This window comes from Polypterus senegalus, chromosome 2 (assembly GCF_016835505.1).
Source record: "Polypterus senegalus isolate Bchr_013 chromosome 2, ASM1683550v1, whole genome shotgun sequence".
Classification (NCBI taxonomy): Eukaryota; Metazoa; Chordata; class Cladistia; order Polypteriformes; family Polypteridae; genus Polypterus; species Polypterus senegalus.
In genome coordinates, this window is record NC_053155.1 from 101,860,569 (window position 1) to 101,877,743 (window position 17,175).

At 37.4% G+C, this 17,175-nt stretch overlaps 1 protein-coding gene across 2 annotated transcripts in view; it reads right to left on the minus strand.

The window, feature by feature from the left end:
- Nucleotides 1–17,175, minus strand: part of ddias (DNA damage-induced apoptosis suppressor) — a 31,299-nt gene that overhangs the window by 9,028 nt on the left and 5,096 nt on the right. The window contains exons 3-4 of one of the 2 annotated variants that reach the window (XM_039744295.1): nucleotides 8,278–8,439; nucleotides 6,387–6,504 (exon numbers count right to left, since the gene is read on the minus strand). In XM_039744295.1, coding sequence (XP_039600229.1) covers nucleotides 6,387–6,504; nucleotides 8,278–8,439 — 280 coding nt within the window. Of the gene's footprint in view, nucleotides 1–6,386; nucleotides 6,521–8,277; nucleotides 8,440–17,175 lie in introns of both variants that reach the window. The other variant, XM_039744296.1, reaches the window with a different exon arrangement.

The following is a 17,175-nucleotide window of genomic DNA, read 5'->3' on the forward strand; positions in this document are numbered from 1 at the left end:
TGGGAAGCACGGGTATCTGAGCTGACATTAAATGAAGCAGTGGACATCGCATGATCACACGGGATAGCACAAGCACAGCGGAGAAGCTTCGATGCATGTACTCTGAGTGGCTCACGTGAACTGACTTTGCAGGACTGGGAAAGGTTAACCCCGTGCATGCAGTGTGTGATGTCTCAGACACACTACTTCTCCGCTGCGAAGCGCGGGTATCTGAGCTGACATGAAATGAAGCCGGGGACATTGCGAGATCGCACGGGATGGCACAACCACAGCTGAGAAGCTTCGATGCATGTATTCCAAGCGGCTCACGTGAACGGACTTTGCAGGACTGGGAAAGGTACACCCGTGCATGCAGTGTGTGATGTCTCTGACACACTACTTCTCCACTGCGAAGCGTGGGTATCTGAGCTAACATTAAATAACGCCGTGGACATCGCGAGATCGCACGGGAAGCTTTGATGTGTGTGTATTATATATATATATATATATATATATATATATATATATATATATATATACACACATATATACACACAGTATATACACACACAGTGGATACGGAAAGTATTCAGACCCCCTTCAATTTTTCACTGTTATATTGCAGCCATTTGCTAAAATCATTTAAATTAATTGTTTTCCTCATTAATGTACACACAGCACCCCATATTGACAGACAAAAAAAAGAATTTTTGAAATTGTTGCAGATTTATTAAAAAAGAAAAACTGAAATATCGCATGGTCCTAAGTATTCAGGCCCTTTGCTGTGACACTCATATATTTAACTCAGGTTCCATTTCTTCTGATCATCCTTGAGATCCCCTTCATTTGAGTCCAGCTGTGTTTGATTATACTGATTGGACTTGATTAGGAAAGCCACACACCTGTCTATATAAGACCTTACAGCTCACAATGCATGTCAGAGCAAATGAGAATCATGAGGTCAAAGGAACTGCCTGAAGAGCTCAAAGAAAGAATTGTGGCAAGGCACAGATCTGGCCAAGGTTACAAAAAAAATTCTGCTGCACTTAAGGTTCCCAAGAGTACAGTGGCCTCCATAATCCTTAAATTGAGGATGTTTGGGACGACCAGAACCCTTCCTAGAGCTGGCCGTCCGGCCAAGCTGAGCTACCGGGGGAGAAGAGCCTTGGTGAGAGAGGTAAAGAAGAACCCAAAGATCACTTTGGCTGAGCTCCAGAGAAGCAGTCAGGAGATGGGAGAAAGTTGTAGAAAGTCAACCATCACTGCAGCCCTCCACCAGTCAGGGCTTTATGGCAGAGTGGCCTGTCGGAAGCCTCTCCTCAGTGCAAGACACATGACAGCCCACATGGAGTTTGCTAAAAGACACCTGAAGGACTCTGAGATGGTGAGAAATAAGATTCTCTGGTCTGATGAGACCAAGATAGAACTTTTTGGCCTTAATTCTAAGTGTTATGTGTGGAGACAACTAGGCACTGCTCATCACTTGTCCAATACAGTCCCCACAGTGAAGCATGGCGGTGGCAGCATCATGCTGTGGGGGTGTTTTTCAGCTGCAGGGACTGGACAACTGGTTGCAATCAAGGGAAAGATGAATGCGGCCAAGTACAGGGATATCCAGGACAAAAACCTTCTCCAGAGTGCTAAGGACCTCAGACTGGGCCGAAGGTTTACCTTCCAACAAGACAATGACCCTAAGCACACAGCTAAAATAACGAAGGAGTGGCTTCACAACAACTCTGTGACTGTTCTTGAATGGCCCAGCCAGAGCCCTGACTTAAACCCAATTGAGCATCTCTGGAGAGACCTAAAAATGGCTGTCCACCAATGTTTACCATCCAACCTGACATAACTGGAGAGGATCCCCAAATCCAGGTGTGAAAAACTTGTTGCATCTTTCCCAAGAAGACTCATGGCTGTATTAGCTCAAAAGGGTGCTTCTACTAAAGACTGAGCAAAGGGTCTGAATACTTAGGACCATGTGATATTTCAGTTTTTCTTTTTTAATAAATCTGCAACAATTTCAAAAGATCTTTTTTTTTGTCTGTCAATATGGGGTGCTGTGTGTACATTAATGAGGGAAAAAAATAATTTAAATGATTTTAGCAAATGGCTGCAATATAACAAAGAGTGAAAAATTGAAGGGGGTCTGAATACTTTCCGTACCCACTGTATATATATGTATATATGTGTATATATACACACACATATATCTATACTAATAAAAGACAAAGCCCTCACTGACTCACTCACTCATCACTAATTCTCTAACTTCCCGTGTAGGTAGGAGGCTGAAATTCCTTACAGCTTTCTTACAAAAGTTAAGCAGGTTTCATTTCGAAATTCCATGCATAATGGCCATAACTGAATACTACTTTTGTACATATATACGTCCATAGCCTGCAGCTTGGTCGCCATGTGAGGCAGGGATGCGTCCTGCGTCCCACGTAGTTGGCTGCCTGCCAATATTGTGTCCCCCACTCCCACATAGTTGGCAGCCTGCCTTATGTAGATTTAAATGCTTAAACGAGCAGAGCAGACACGCTGGCAAACAACACTGAAAACTCTCTTTTGTTGATTTCATTATACTTTGCCCTTTCTCTGTGCAGTTTTTCCCCCTTTGTTGTATCTTAATAATGACAATTTAAAACAAGCAGAGCAGACATGCTTTCAAACAACACTGAATAATGAACGGCTGCAAATACTTTAGCTAAATAATATATTAATTAAACAATTAGAAGACCTAGAAAAGTAGAATGAAAATCAAGATGAAAATACTGTTAAAAAGAAAAAAAAAATACTATTCCTATATAACTCCTTGGTAAATTTTAATATTTTTTTTTTTAGCAAACTTAGTTTTCTAATTTCGATATTGTTCCCTAAACACAGAACTTGGGAAATATTAGTTCACTTAATTAGCCCAGGAGTTCAATTAAAAACAGAAGCTGGTTGGAACAAAAACCTGCAGCCACAGGGGTTCACCAGGACTGAGTTTGGGAAACACTGGTTTACATTGTTCAGGTACCCATTTTCTTTATTGTTCCAACCGTACCCCCATTAACATGTCTATCGAGGTGATCACCATCGATCAAAGAACTGTCACTTACCGAGTTGTTTCCATGCCCTGAGATGCCGCCTGCCCTTTACATTCTCTGTGTTACATATTGCACGGCCATATCAGGTTCACTTTTGATATCCGGAGGAACATTGTCTTATGTATTGAATGACTGGGACAGGTTCAAGGTGTGGACTGATGACGGTACAGGAGATAATTATACTACACAGGAGCACTATAAGAGTGAAATGCTTAAGCCCTTCACCTATGGTTCTGCATGTAAGTTGATGGCTGGCGCTGAATTGTTCGGTTGTCGCTTTCAAGTGTACCGAAATGGCCAAACATTTTACACCTTTGGAGAACCGCCAATGCCCCTTAAATATCTTAGATTCACAGGTGAAAATTTGAGTAGTGGACACTTTGATGTTTATGAATGTTTCAACTCTCAAAAGCTGGATGCGAAGTTATCGATGAAACCAGTTGTATGCTTACAACGCTTGACAGATGCCGAATGTCACTTCAACACAACAAGTCCTGCAAATAGTAACGTAATTGAAACAAACCATGAAACTCAAACTGATTATGACAGCAGCAATCCAAGCTGGGAGAAAACAGTAAAAAGGAGGTGTGTAAGACGTTGTGGTAGCCTACATTTTCTGATGCAGCTAGGCGGAAACAACTTCATGATGCTGCCCCCAAATACTCGCAGAAAAATCCACAAGTTAATAGACACGCTGTCGCTAGAGTTTCTCCACACTCTGAATCCTCCAGGCACTCCTGAGCATAATCTAATTTTGAAGATTGGGGCACCAATAATGTTACTGAGAAACACAGCCACCAAAACATTGTAACGGCACAAGACTTCAGGTCACGTGTCTGCAAAAGAACCTAATTGAGGCAACTATTTTTACTGGCAGTGGCGCATAGAGTTTTTATTCCTCGCATCCCCTTTATACCCTCTGATCTCCCATTTCAATTCAAATGCCTCCAATTTCCAGTAAGGCTCTGCTTCGCAATGACAATTAATAAGTCTCAGGGACAGACCCTACAAAAGTTTAGCATTGATTTGAGGCAAGATTGCTTTTCACATGGCCAACTATACGTTGCATGCTCAAGTGTAAGCTCAGCACACAGCTTGGTCATATTACAACTGGAGGGCCGAACTGACAACATGGTATACAAAGAGATCCTTAACAAATAATTATTGGTATATTTTCCTTCAGTTTAAAAAGGTTTACTTTTCTTCTTAATAAAAATTTAAAAGCAGTACTTCGTCGCTGCGAAGTGCGGGTATTTTGCTAGTATGTATATATAATGAAAGCTGTTATCTTTACAACGCTTGACAAACACGGAATGTAACTTAAACACAACATGTCCTCTAAATATGAACCTGATTGAAAGAAACAATGATAATAAAATCCTTGATGACAGCAACACTCATAACAGTCACAAAACAATTACATTGACAATCAGGTTATGTTATTTTTAAAATGTTTCCTTTTCTTTTTTATAACTTCTTTAACACAATACTTCTCTGCTGCGAAGCACGGGTATTTTGCTAGTGTACTTATATGACAGCATGAACTGCTTGTAGTTAAGGTTAATCTTTTATTGGTGTCAACATATTGCAGTAGTTTTATTAAAAATAAGTGTTGGTTATTCTAAAACCATTCACATGTGAGATGCCCGTGCACTGTGTCATTCACGGGAGCCCTGGATTCCCGAATTCCCGGGATTGGATAAACCCATTCGGGAATGGATTCCCTATTGGAAACACCTAAGGCGCATGTTTCAGCGCTGAACGTCTAGGAAACTGCAAAATTGATGCCCTTACAGCTTGGATGTTTTTAGCCATTCGTACAGTAAGAAGACGGCCTGGAGATTTTCTGTTCAGTTGTTGTACCCGTCTGTCGAAATTTACCCACACACTGAAGAATTGTTTTCCGATTTGGGACGTCACTGTTAGGAGGAATGCTTAAGTGCGTTTGGAAGGCGCATTGCTTAGTGAAGATGGATTTGTTGTTTTTGAAGAACGATTCTACAAGGGATTGCCTATCAAAGGACCCCCACCCCAATTTACATGGCTGCCTCTACCTCTCGCAATGACCTTGATGTGGTACTTCATTTTGGCTCACCCTGTACAATGATCACATCAAAAAGTCTACCTTTAATGTACAATATATTTAAGCTGTAGTTTCCAGACAACACAGTGTTCTGTGCACCAGAACCATATAGCTATGTAATTTGCATCAGTGAAATGTTACTCTAAGGACAGCGTGTTTTCTATTTCCTCTGAAAAGCCTAGGATTTTAAAAATGCCTTCCATTACTAAATGAACAATAATAAAATATAGTATATTGGCTTCCACAGGGAACATTGCACATTTATTTTATTTCAAGCTACAGGTGATCGATCAGTCTGACAAGTCACTTCCTTATTGTTATTTTGGTTATTAATTTCTTAATTTGATCTTGTGATTCAGGAAAAAGTTTACTTGCAACAGATGCTATATTACTATTAGAGGAAGTTATAATTAACCCCTTAAATATTTAAAGCATTGTTATTAAGATAAAGACCATATGAACAAAAATTTATTGTTATCAATTTCAATAAACAGAGACAAAAGGAGAGGAGTGTTGCCGCACCTGCCACATGAACCATCACCTCAGGATCCAAATTAGGACCCAAGTGCAGTGGTGCAACAGGTGACACCTCACCACCCAACTAGTTGGAATGGAGTGGAACAGAGTGAGTGTTTATATATATATATATATATATATAAACAGTGGCTGGAGTGGGAATCCTGCCACCAACCACCAAATTTTTCCTTAAAATTTGGAGGATCTGCTTGCAGGGCTGGACGTAGGTTAATGCCATACCCAGGATGGAGCAATTGCAGGTTACGGGCCTTGCTCAAGGGTCCAACAGAGTGGAATGACTACTGGCACTTACAGGATTTGAACCAGCAACCACCTGATTGCTGGTGCAGATCCCTAGCCTCAGAGCAACCACTCTACCCAATAAATAAACAGGATGACGTATTAATTTGAAATGAGGTTAAATGGGGTTCTTTTCAAAGAATTTTTAAGAATTACCTAACTTGCACACAGGAGAAAAGCTTTATAGCAGTATACTATTTTTGCAAGACATGTTACTTTGATGACGCAACTAAAAGGTACAGGTATAAAGTGTTTTCCAGCTTCAACTTTCTAAGTAATAGAAAAAATAATTTATTTATAAGCAAATAAATTTAGTTACAGCAATTACCAGAAAGATATGTTGCGTGCAAACATATAGTAAAATGAAAGTTGTATAAATTATAAATGTTGATACAAAATGGCATAAATTATGGTACCTTAACTCCAAATATAAAATGTCTTCCTATAAAACAGTACTCCACTGCTCGAACTAACAAACTGCGTAGGCGATCACAGTCAACCTCTTCAGCATTGTTCTTTAAATCTTCTACAAATCTGTAAATATGAAAATCTTTAATAAGTGAATACACTTCACATAACTGATCACTCCTTTATACAGAACTTAAAATATTAATTTTTAAAATTTAATTACATCACATTGACAACAGAAAGGTGAAAGCTTTCAGTTATACAGCTGACTTTATATTAACTATACGTGTAAATCTTTACCATTGTACCTTCAAGGCCAGAGCAAAACTGGTCAACATACAGAGGAATATTATCTAATATTAAACAAATGGCAACCCTGCTCAGGATAAGCAGGTTTGAGAAATAGACAGATATATGGATGAAAAACAGCACTCACTTGGAGACATCTTGAGTTAATATATTATCAAAGAAAAATATGCAGGTTTCAATAGTCTAGGGTTTTGAAGAACTACACATAAGATCACTTAAAATATTTGTGCACAATATAAAATGTATAATTGTCAATGCATTATACAAATGTTTTGTTAAAAGTTCTTGAAAACGATTATTTGTTCTGTACTTAAGAATACTGATAACAACTGAGAAGAGAAAAAAAACACTCCAGGATTTCACTGCTTTTATCATTACTTAGTATAGTATATTAAAATTGAAGACCTGTTTTATGTGAAGATGCATACATTTGGCAAACTTAGTATACCCAAACAATCCTAGTCAATGCACACGGCCATTCACAATACATTCATAATGCCAATATATGAGGAAACATCTATTCAGCAAAAGGTCAGAATCACACAAAAAGCAAGTAAAAAAACAACACTAAAAATGATCAAAGAACAACTGGAAGGACTGACGACCTGTCTCCAGGCACCACACAATATTTGTTTGTGGTTCATGTAAGAAAAGAGGGTCCAGCAACAGCAACTACAAATGGTGCTTACATTTAGAGCTTTTTCAAAATTAAATGAAAATTGCAACATTTTCTAAAATAGATATTTGAGCTGATTTTTTATTTAAAGCTAAATACTACTATATTTCAAAATTCCAGAAATATTTCTGGTATCTGTATTAGACCATAAAATAATAAAATTAATTGTACTTTATAAATTTCAACTAACAACATAGATGATAGAAAATTGTCTGAAAAAAACAAATTAGGCTTTGGCAAATTCATAACATAATTGATACTCTGTTGACTATTTTAAAATAATTCATGTTACTATTTTTTAGTATGTTCTATGTTCATTGCTATATAGAGCGAAACTACAAAATAACATAAGGATTTTTTTAAAGTTATGTTTTTCTTATTTCAGTTTTGGCTATCTGAATATTTATTTTTTTTTTTTTACAATTACGTGGTGCATGTAACTTTATTTCATTCTGTAATTCTGTCTCATATGTATATGGAGTATTTTTAAATACTGCATGTTTATTTTTCTAGTTTATATCAAATCATGATCTTAGGGTGGTAATTTTTTTAATGTTTTATCATATTTCATATGTCACAAAGAACGATGTTTCATTTCTGTTTTTTTGTTTTATTTTTGGCTTAACACTGGCATGATAAATTTATTTTCTACTGAATGTTCCACCAAAATATATAATAACGTTAATCAAATACAGTCCTTAAGTTTTATTCTGGTTGCTAAGCACTAAAAGAGTAGGTGACTGAATCAAGATACAGTATAGGGATTATTTTTCTTCTTCCTTCTTTTATTTTGTAGATCAATCATTTTTACAGTATATATTGTGAAGATGCGTCTGTAAAATGATGACGCAAAGAAAAAGGACACAACTTAGATAAAGCAACCACATATGCTATAATGTTATTAAATCATATACCTTTGCAGAAAACCTGCAGTGACACCAAAGTAAGGATCCAAGCAGCTGCCAAAAACTGTGACACCAAAAATCTCATTTTTATCTGCTGCTCCCAAGGATAGCCTGTATCGGTAACAAACATTGTGTACTTCACAAGAATAACCACATTTTCTGCAGTAGCATCTGTGAAGAAATAAACAGATTATTTACTAGGCTACAAAATTTCTCATCAATACCAACAAATATTAATTAATGATATAAGCTTCGAACTATGCATTGGGTGGTAGTTCATGACACTCTTGTTAAAAAAAAAAAAGAGTGCTGAAAAAATGACAGTCATATCAAAAAACATATACCTCTAAATAAAAGTTGTTAAAAGTTATAGTTGTTATATCTGAATGGTTCTGCATTCAAATGTGGAAAGCAAAATTCCAAAATCCTATGGAAAAGTTAAAACAAAAGAAGAACTAAAAATTATTTAATTAAAGTGGCAGCAATAACACAGAGTACACATTGGTTGCACGAAAGCTGCTGATACAAATAAAGGTGAGCTGATGAAAAAAGGGAAAAGACACACAATTTATTCTTACAAATCACCAAATATTTTTAAAAGTTTATTCACTTTACAGAAATCTGCCAAAACTTACTAAAATAATAATTACATTTAATAATACTTTTGAGTAGAAGTTCAGATGTTTACAATCAGTAGGAAAAAACACATCAAACAGAAAGATGTTAATAAACTTTTCAAACTAATCAAACCATTTTCCTAACTGCTGATCCAGAGCAGAGACTAATTAAGAATTAAAATTCTTATTAAGCCATTCTCTTACCAAGTTCCAAATGAAACAAATTCACACATACAGTACAATTAATATGCTCAGAACAGAAGCTTCTATACAAATTTTAAATCCAATATTAAAGTCCACAAAAATCCTTTAAAGATGACATGCTTTACAAATTATAAAATAGGCATCAAACAGCCTTTATTCTTATAGACGCTAGGCAGTTTTGTTACATCCTTGCAATTAAATGTGGATGATAGAAATTACTTCTTAATATGGCTAACTAAGGAAACAAAAGTGAATTTTGTCAAAAAATGCAACACAACACTGTAGCTTACCTTTTGTGAATTCAGATCTTAAATGTTCCACAGTGTTTAATTACGTTTAAGTGAGCACCTTTTGTATTTCATCCTACTTTCTTTTTCAATGTTTTATCTGACTAGACAAAGGATCAGGCATTGTCAGGTTTATTTGCAGAATGGATTAAAGAAAGAAAGCATAAGTTTGTGTTTTTTAATTGGTGACCCTAACCCGTCATACACACTGCATCTCAATCAGTACCTCCGCTCTTGTGAGTCAAGAATTTGTTATTTTTGTGTCCAACTGGATACAACAATTGTGGTAACTCATTGCTGGGTTGTAACTATAAATGCCTTACAATCTTTTTCACCTTTTGATCTGAACCAAATTTTGTATAGTTACCATGAACATGAATTCAAGGTGGACAGTTCTTAATGCTTACATTATGAAGTAAAGCCAACAATGCAGGAGTTAAGCAAAAACCTTTTGACTTTCCTCTGTGTTGCACATCACTTCCAGTCTTGATCAAGCCTTATCCAACACCACCCTGCAAAGGTGCATGATACTCCTTTTGATACTGCAGTGGATAGAAGCATTGCCTGGGTAAGTAATGCTAAGCTCTGGTCACATTTTCAGATAGTATTTGGTTCAGTCTGTTTGGATGTTTCTCTAGGTCTAAGCCAGCAGGTGGCACTGGTGTGCAAACTTTAGTACACAGGGTCCAAATTAGACAGTCTATCATGTCCATATGTTCCCAGAGAGCAACTATGCAAAATTTGGTTCAGATCAGTCAAAAAGTGTAGGATAAATAGTAATATATATATATATATATATATATATATATATATATATATATACACATATACACACTAATAAAAGGCAAAGCCCTCACTGACTGACTGACTCACTGACTCATCACTAATTCTCCAACTTCCCGTGTAGGTAGAAGGCTGAAATTTGGCAGGCTCATTCCTTACAGCTTCCTTACAAAAGTTGGGCAGGTTTCATTTCGAAATTCTACGCATAATGGTCATAACTAGAAGCTATTTTTCTCCATTTACTGTAATGGAGTTGAGCTCGAAAGCCGTGGGGGGCAGAGTTTCGTGTGACATCATCACGCCTCTCACGTAATCACGCATTACGTAGAAAACCAGGAAGAGCTACAAAAAGCGCTGAAGAAAACATGCATTATATAATTAAGAAGGCAGCGAAACAATTAGAAGCGAGCGAGTGACATATAAAACCATATTCAGTGGCTCACGCGAACTGGCGAGCGCAGACAAAAGCAACAGTTCCAAAGAGTGCTGAACAAAAACCGAATTACACTGCTACGCTCAAATAGACAAACCGCACGGCGTGACGCTATAGTAGAGGCTTCGCCTCTAGCGCTGACTTCCGAGGTTCGATTCCCGAGAGGGATGCACTAAGTATGTACGCGCTTCTCGGTTCATTTTAGCCTCGCATCCCCTTGGTTTGAGACGTATGAAAAAATATGCGGTTAACGCAGAAAGACAGATCACCAATTGAAGCTTTATGACTAATGGACACTTTGTTCGCAATCAATGATTGTTTTGGTAAAGCCATACTCAGTGTATTCATTACATGAACGGTAAAAAAGTAAGAGCGTGGGGAGGGTAACTTATTGAGGCACACAGGCAAAACCACAATACCACGCGGGCTCGATGTACTGTACTGTAGTGCGCATCAACTCGATCTGAATTGCGCGATCACATTCGAAAAAATATTTCTTTTCAAGTTGTATTTAGTCCATATGTGTCAAACTCAAGGCCCACGGGCCACATCCGGCCCGGCGTGTAATTATATCCAGCCCGCAAGATCATTTTATATACTGTATTATTGTTATTAATGGCCCGGGGATATGAAGCGCTGGTAACACGATAAACTACAGATCCCATAATGCAGCGCTTCAGCTGCCTTGCCGAACACTTACCGCGTTAATCAAGTCTAGCTTATGATGCTGCAAGTTTTTGCGAAGCTAGCCCACACGATGCCGAAGAGAAAAGGTGATTCTGAACATAGAGCCTTTTAAAACCGATGGGAGGCTGAGTTTATGTTTACTGACATTGCCGGTAAACCTGTGTGTCTCATTTGTGGAGCTAATGTGGCTGTAATTACAGAATTTAATCTAAGACGGCACTATGAGACAAAACATCAAGATAACCTGAAAGACCTGAATGCAATGCACAAGATACAGAAAGCAGAAGAATTAAAGAAGAATCTGACACTTCAGCAGACGTTTTTACCCATGCAAAATCACAAAGTGATTTCAAGTGAAGCTACTTTCATTGGAGACACAAATAGACCAGTGCAACTTGCCTCACTTTCCCTTTTGCCAAGTAATCTTGAACCAAATCGGCACAACGGTGTTCCCAAATACGCACTTTGCTGATAAACTGAGCGCACTGCGCACTGAGTTCGCACAGCGCTTTGGTGACTTTGAAGAACAAAAAAACAACAACATTTATTTATATAGCACATTTTCATACAAACAGTAGCTCAAAGTGCAGAATTTTGAGTTGTTTTACAACCCATTTGCCGTTGATGTGGAAACTGCACCTGTGCAGATTCAGGTGGAGGTGATTGAGCTGCAGTGTAATAGCACACTGAAGGCAAAGTACGATACTGCACGGCCCGCACAGTTTATTCACTCCATTCCCGCAGAAATGCTCCAGCTCCGTCTACATGCGGCTCGAACCTTGTGCATGTTTGGTAGCACATATCTGTGTAGGAAGCTCTTCTCAGTCATGAAGACTAACAAAACAGCACACAGGAGTCGCCTCACTGATAAGCACCTGCAGTCCATCCTGACAATCTCCACAACACAGAACCTCACACCAAACATAAACGAACTTGTTGCCCAAAAAAGATGCCAAGCGTCCAGCTCTGATAAAATGACATAAGAGCAAAGACAACTGAATGATTTGATTTGTTATTGCTGAAAAGAACAAATTTTATTTATATTTCCAGGTTTTGTTATGCACCATGTTCATATTTGAATTTGTATAATTTTGACAGGATATATTTTTATGGAGAGCAAAATATTATAAGTTATTTAAGGTTTGAGTTGATTTATTCCGGAATAATATTCTGTCGACTAAATAAAAATTCCTTCTATTTAAAATTTAAATAGAACTTGAAGAGATCTGATAGTTCATAATATCCACGCAGACTTGCACGTAAGAGCGGGAGTCATCCGTTTTAACAAGCAGTGTATTGCACTGATACGAAATAGCCTGCCCATTTAATTATTTAGGAATGGATAAATAAATTAAGATTTTGTACAAATAATGTTTTTCATTTTTCTTCCTTCATGGATTCTGGCACCCCCAGCAACAGTTGCTTGCACTCCAAAGACTGTATATATATATATATATATATATATATATATATATATATATATATATATATATATATATATATATATATATATATACACACACACAAACCGGATTCCAGAAAAGTTGAGACACTATACAAATCATGAATAAAAACTGAATGCAATGATGTGGAGGTGCCAACTTCTAATTTTCTATTCAGAATAGAACATAAATCACGGAACAAAAGTTTAAACTGAGAAAATGTATCATTTTAAGGGAAAATATGTTGATTCAGAATTTCATGGTGTCAACAAATCCCAAAAAAGTTGGGACAAGGCCATTTTCACCACTGTGTGGCATCTCCCCTTCTTCTTACAACACTCAACAGACATCTGGGGACCGAGGAGACCAGTTTCTCAAGTTTAGAAATAGGAATGCTCTCCCATTCTTGTCTAATACAGGCCTCTAACTGTTCAATCGTCTTGGGCCTTTTTGTGCACCTTCCTCTTTATGATGCGCCAAATGTTCTCTATAGGTGAAAGATCTGGACTGCAGACTGGCCATTTCAGTACCCGGATCCTTCTCCCACGCAGCCATGATGTTGTGATTGATGCAGAATGTGGTCTGGCATTATCTTGTTGAAAAATGCAGGGTCTTCTCTGAAAGAGATGACGTCTGGATGGGAGCATATGTTGTTCTAGAACCTGAATATATTTTTCTGCATTGATGGTGCCTTTCCAGACATGCAAGCTGCCCATGACACACGCACTCATGCAACCCCATACCATCAGAGATGCAGGCTTCTGAACTGAGCGTTGATAACAACTTGGGTTGTCCTTGTCCTCTTTGGTCCGGATGACATGGCGTCCCAGATTTTCAAAAAGAACTTTGAATCGTGACTCGTCTGACCACAGAACAGTCTTCCATTTTGCCACACTCCATTTTAAATGATCCCTGGCCCAGTGACAACGCCTGAGCTTGTGGATCTTGCTTAGAAATGGCTTCTTCTTTGCACTGTAGAGTTTCAGCTGGCAACGGCGGATGGCACGGTGGATTGTGTTCACTGACAATGGTTTCTGGAAGTATTCCTGAGCCCATTCTGTGATTTCCTTTACAGTAGCATTCCTGTTTGTGGTGCAGTGTCGTTTAAGGGCCCGGAGATCACGGGCATCCAGTATGGTTTTACGGCCTTGACCCTTACGCACAGAGATTGTTCCAGATTCTCTGAATCTTCGGATGATGTTATGCACAGTTGATGATGATAGATGCAAAGTCTTTGCAATTTTTCGCTGGGTAACACCTTTCTGATATTGCTCCACTATCTTTCTGCGCAACATTGTGGGAATTGGTGATCCTCCAGTCATCTTGGCTTCTGAGAGACACTGCCACTCTGAGAAGCTCTTTTTATATCCAATCATGTTGCCAATTGACCTAATTAGTGTTTATTGGTCTTCCAGCTCTTTGTTATGCTCAAATTTACTCTTACTGCTACTTGTCCCAACTTTTTTGGGATTTGTTGACACCGTAAAATTTTGAATCAATATATTTTTCCTTTAAAATGATACATTTACTTGGATTAAACGTTTGATCTGTCATCTACGTTCTATTACAAATAAAATATTGACATTTGCCATCTCCACATCATTGCATTCAGTTTTTATTCACAATTTGTTTAGTGTCCCAACATTTTTGGAATCCGGATTGTGTATATATATATATATATCTATATATATATATCTATATATATATATATATATATACTAGCAAAATACGGCAGCTGAGAAGTAGTGTGTTAAAGAAGCAATGAAAAAGAAAAGGAAACATTTTGAAAATAACGTAACATGATTGTCAATGTAATTGTTTTGTCACTGTTGTGAGTGATGAGTGTTGTCATATATATATATATATATATATATATATATATATATTTACACACACACATAAACACATATATATATACATATCTATACATATACACATATATATACATATATATATCTACATATATACACATACATATACACACACACATAAATACATACACACACAAATACATATATATATATATACATACATATCTACATATATACACACACAGCTATTTCGTATCAGTGCAATACGCTGCTTGTTAAAACGGATAACTCCCGCTCTTACGTGCAAGTCTGCGTGGATATTATGAACTATTGTATTTGTTCAAGTTCTATTTAAATTTTAAATAGAAGGAATTTTTATTTAGTCGACAGAAATATCTTTGGTAGGAATGGTAAAAACAGACAGGAATATTATTCGTGAATAAATCAACTCAAACCTTAAACAACTTATAATATTTTGCTCTCCATAAAAATTTATCCTGTCTAAATTATACAAGTTAGAAATAAAGTAAACGTTAAAAGAACAAACATTCACATTTCTTTACTCTTATGTAATTTTATATAAAAATAAACTTAGATTTTAAATATCCCAAAAGATTTTGCTCTCCATAAAAATATATCCTGTCAAAATGATACAAATTCAAATATGAACATGCTGCATAACAAAACCTAGAAATATAAATGAAATGTGTTCTTTTCAGCAATAACAAATCAAATCATTCAGTTTTCTTTGCTCATATGTCATTTTAGAGCTGGACGCCTGGCATCTTTTTTTGGCCACAGGTTCGTTTCTGTTTGGTGTGAGGTTCTGTGTTGTGGAGATTCTCAGGATGGATTGCAGGTGCTCATCAGTGAGGCGACTCCTGTGTGCTGTTTTGTTAGTCACGCTTCTCACACAGATATGTGCTACCAAACATGCATAAGGTTCGAGCCGCATGTAGACGGACTTTTTTTGTTCTTCGAAGTCACCAAAGCGCCGTGCAAACTCAGTGCGCTCAGTTTATCAGCAAAGTGCGATTTGGGAACACCGTAGTGACGACTTGGTTTAACATTACTTGGCAACAGGGAAAGTGAGGCAAGGTGCACTGGTGCATTTGTGTCTCCCATAAAAGCAGCTTCACTTGAAATCACTTTGTGATTGTGCACGGGTTAAAACGTCCGCTGAAGTGTCAGATTCTTATTTAATTATGCTGCTTTCTGTATCTTCTGCATTGCATTCAGGTTAACCTGATGTTTTGTCTCATAGTGCCGTCTTAGATTAAATTCTGTAATTACAGCCACATTAGCTCCACAAATGAGACACACGGGTTTAGTAAACATATACTCAGCCTCCCATCGGTTTTTAAAGGCTCTATTTTCAGAATCAACTTTTCTCTTCAGCATCGTGTGAGCTAGCTTCGCAATAACTTGATTAACTCGGTAAGTGTTGGCAAGGCAGCTGAAGCGCTGCATTATGGGATCTGTAGTTTATTGTGTTACCAGCGCTTCATATACCCGGCTTTAATAACAATAATACAGTATATAAAATGATCTCGGGCGGATATAATTAACGCCGGGCGGATGTGGCCCTGCCCTTGAGTTTGACACATATGGACTAAATAGAACTTGATATATTTTTTCAAATGTGATTGCGCAATTCAGATAGAGTTGACGCGCACTACAGCCTGCATGCCTCAATAAGTCATCCTTCCTCGCTCTTACTTTTTACCGCTCATCTAATGAATACACTGAGTATGGCTTTACCAAAACAATCATTGATGGCGAATAAAGTATCCATTATTCGAGTATGTAGATCGGGTTATATATATATATATATACATATATATATATATATATATATATATATATATATATACATATATATATATATATATATATATATATATATATATATATATATACATATATATATATATATACCCGTATCGCAGCGAGAAGTAGTGTGTTAAAAAGCTATGAAAAGAAAAGGGAACATTTTAAAAATAACGTAACATGACTGTCAATATACAGTATTTGTTTTGTGAGTGTTACTGAGTGTTGCTGTCATCAAGGATTTGATTATCATTATTTCTTTCAATCAGGTTCAGTATTTGTAGGATGTGTTGTGTTCAAGTTACATTCCGTGTTTGTCAATCGTTGTAAAGATGACAGGTTTCATTCATCGATTCGTTTCTTACTGCATCAATAAACAGCTCGTCTTCTTCTTTATCTGAGACCTGACACACTGCATGCACGGTTTTTTACACTGTCTTCCTTTAGCGGGACATTGACTTTTTCCAACGTGTGCTTTGTTTCCGCAGTAGTTGGATTTATGAATATGCTTATATGTATCAGACGCTTCATATTTTTTGCTGCCTTTTCAATAGTGTAATTGTTTTTGTTCAGCTCTTTGGAACTGTTGCTTTTTATCTGTGCACGCGCCAGTTCCGTGAGCGCTCGGTGTACATGCATCGAAGGTTCCCAGCTGTGCTGGTGCCATCTCGTGCTATGTCCATGGCTGTATTTAATGTTACCTTAGTCCTGGCACTTAAAACTTTCTCTCGCAGTTTCGCTGAGTTTGTGTCAAACACCACCCTGACCATCTCATCTTCCTCTCCATAAGCACAGTCCTTCACCCGTGAATAT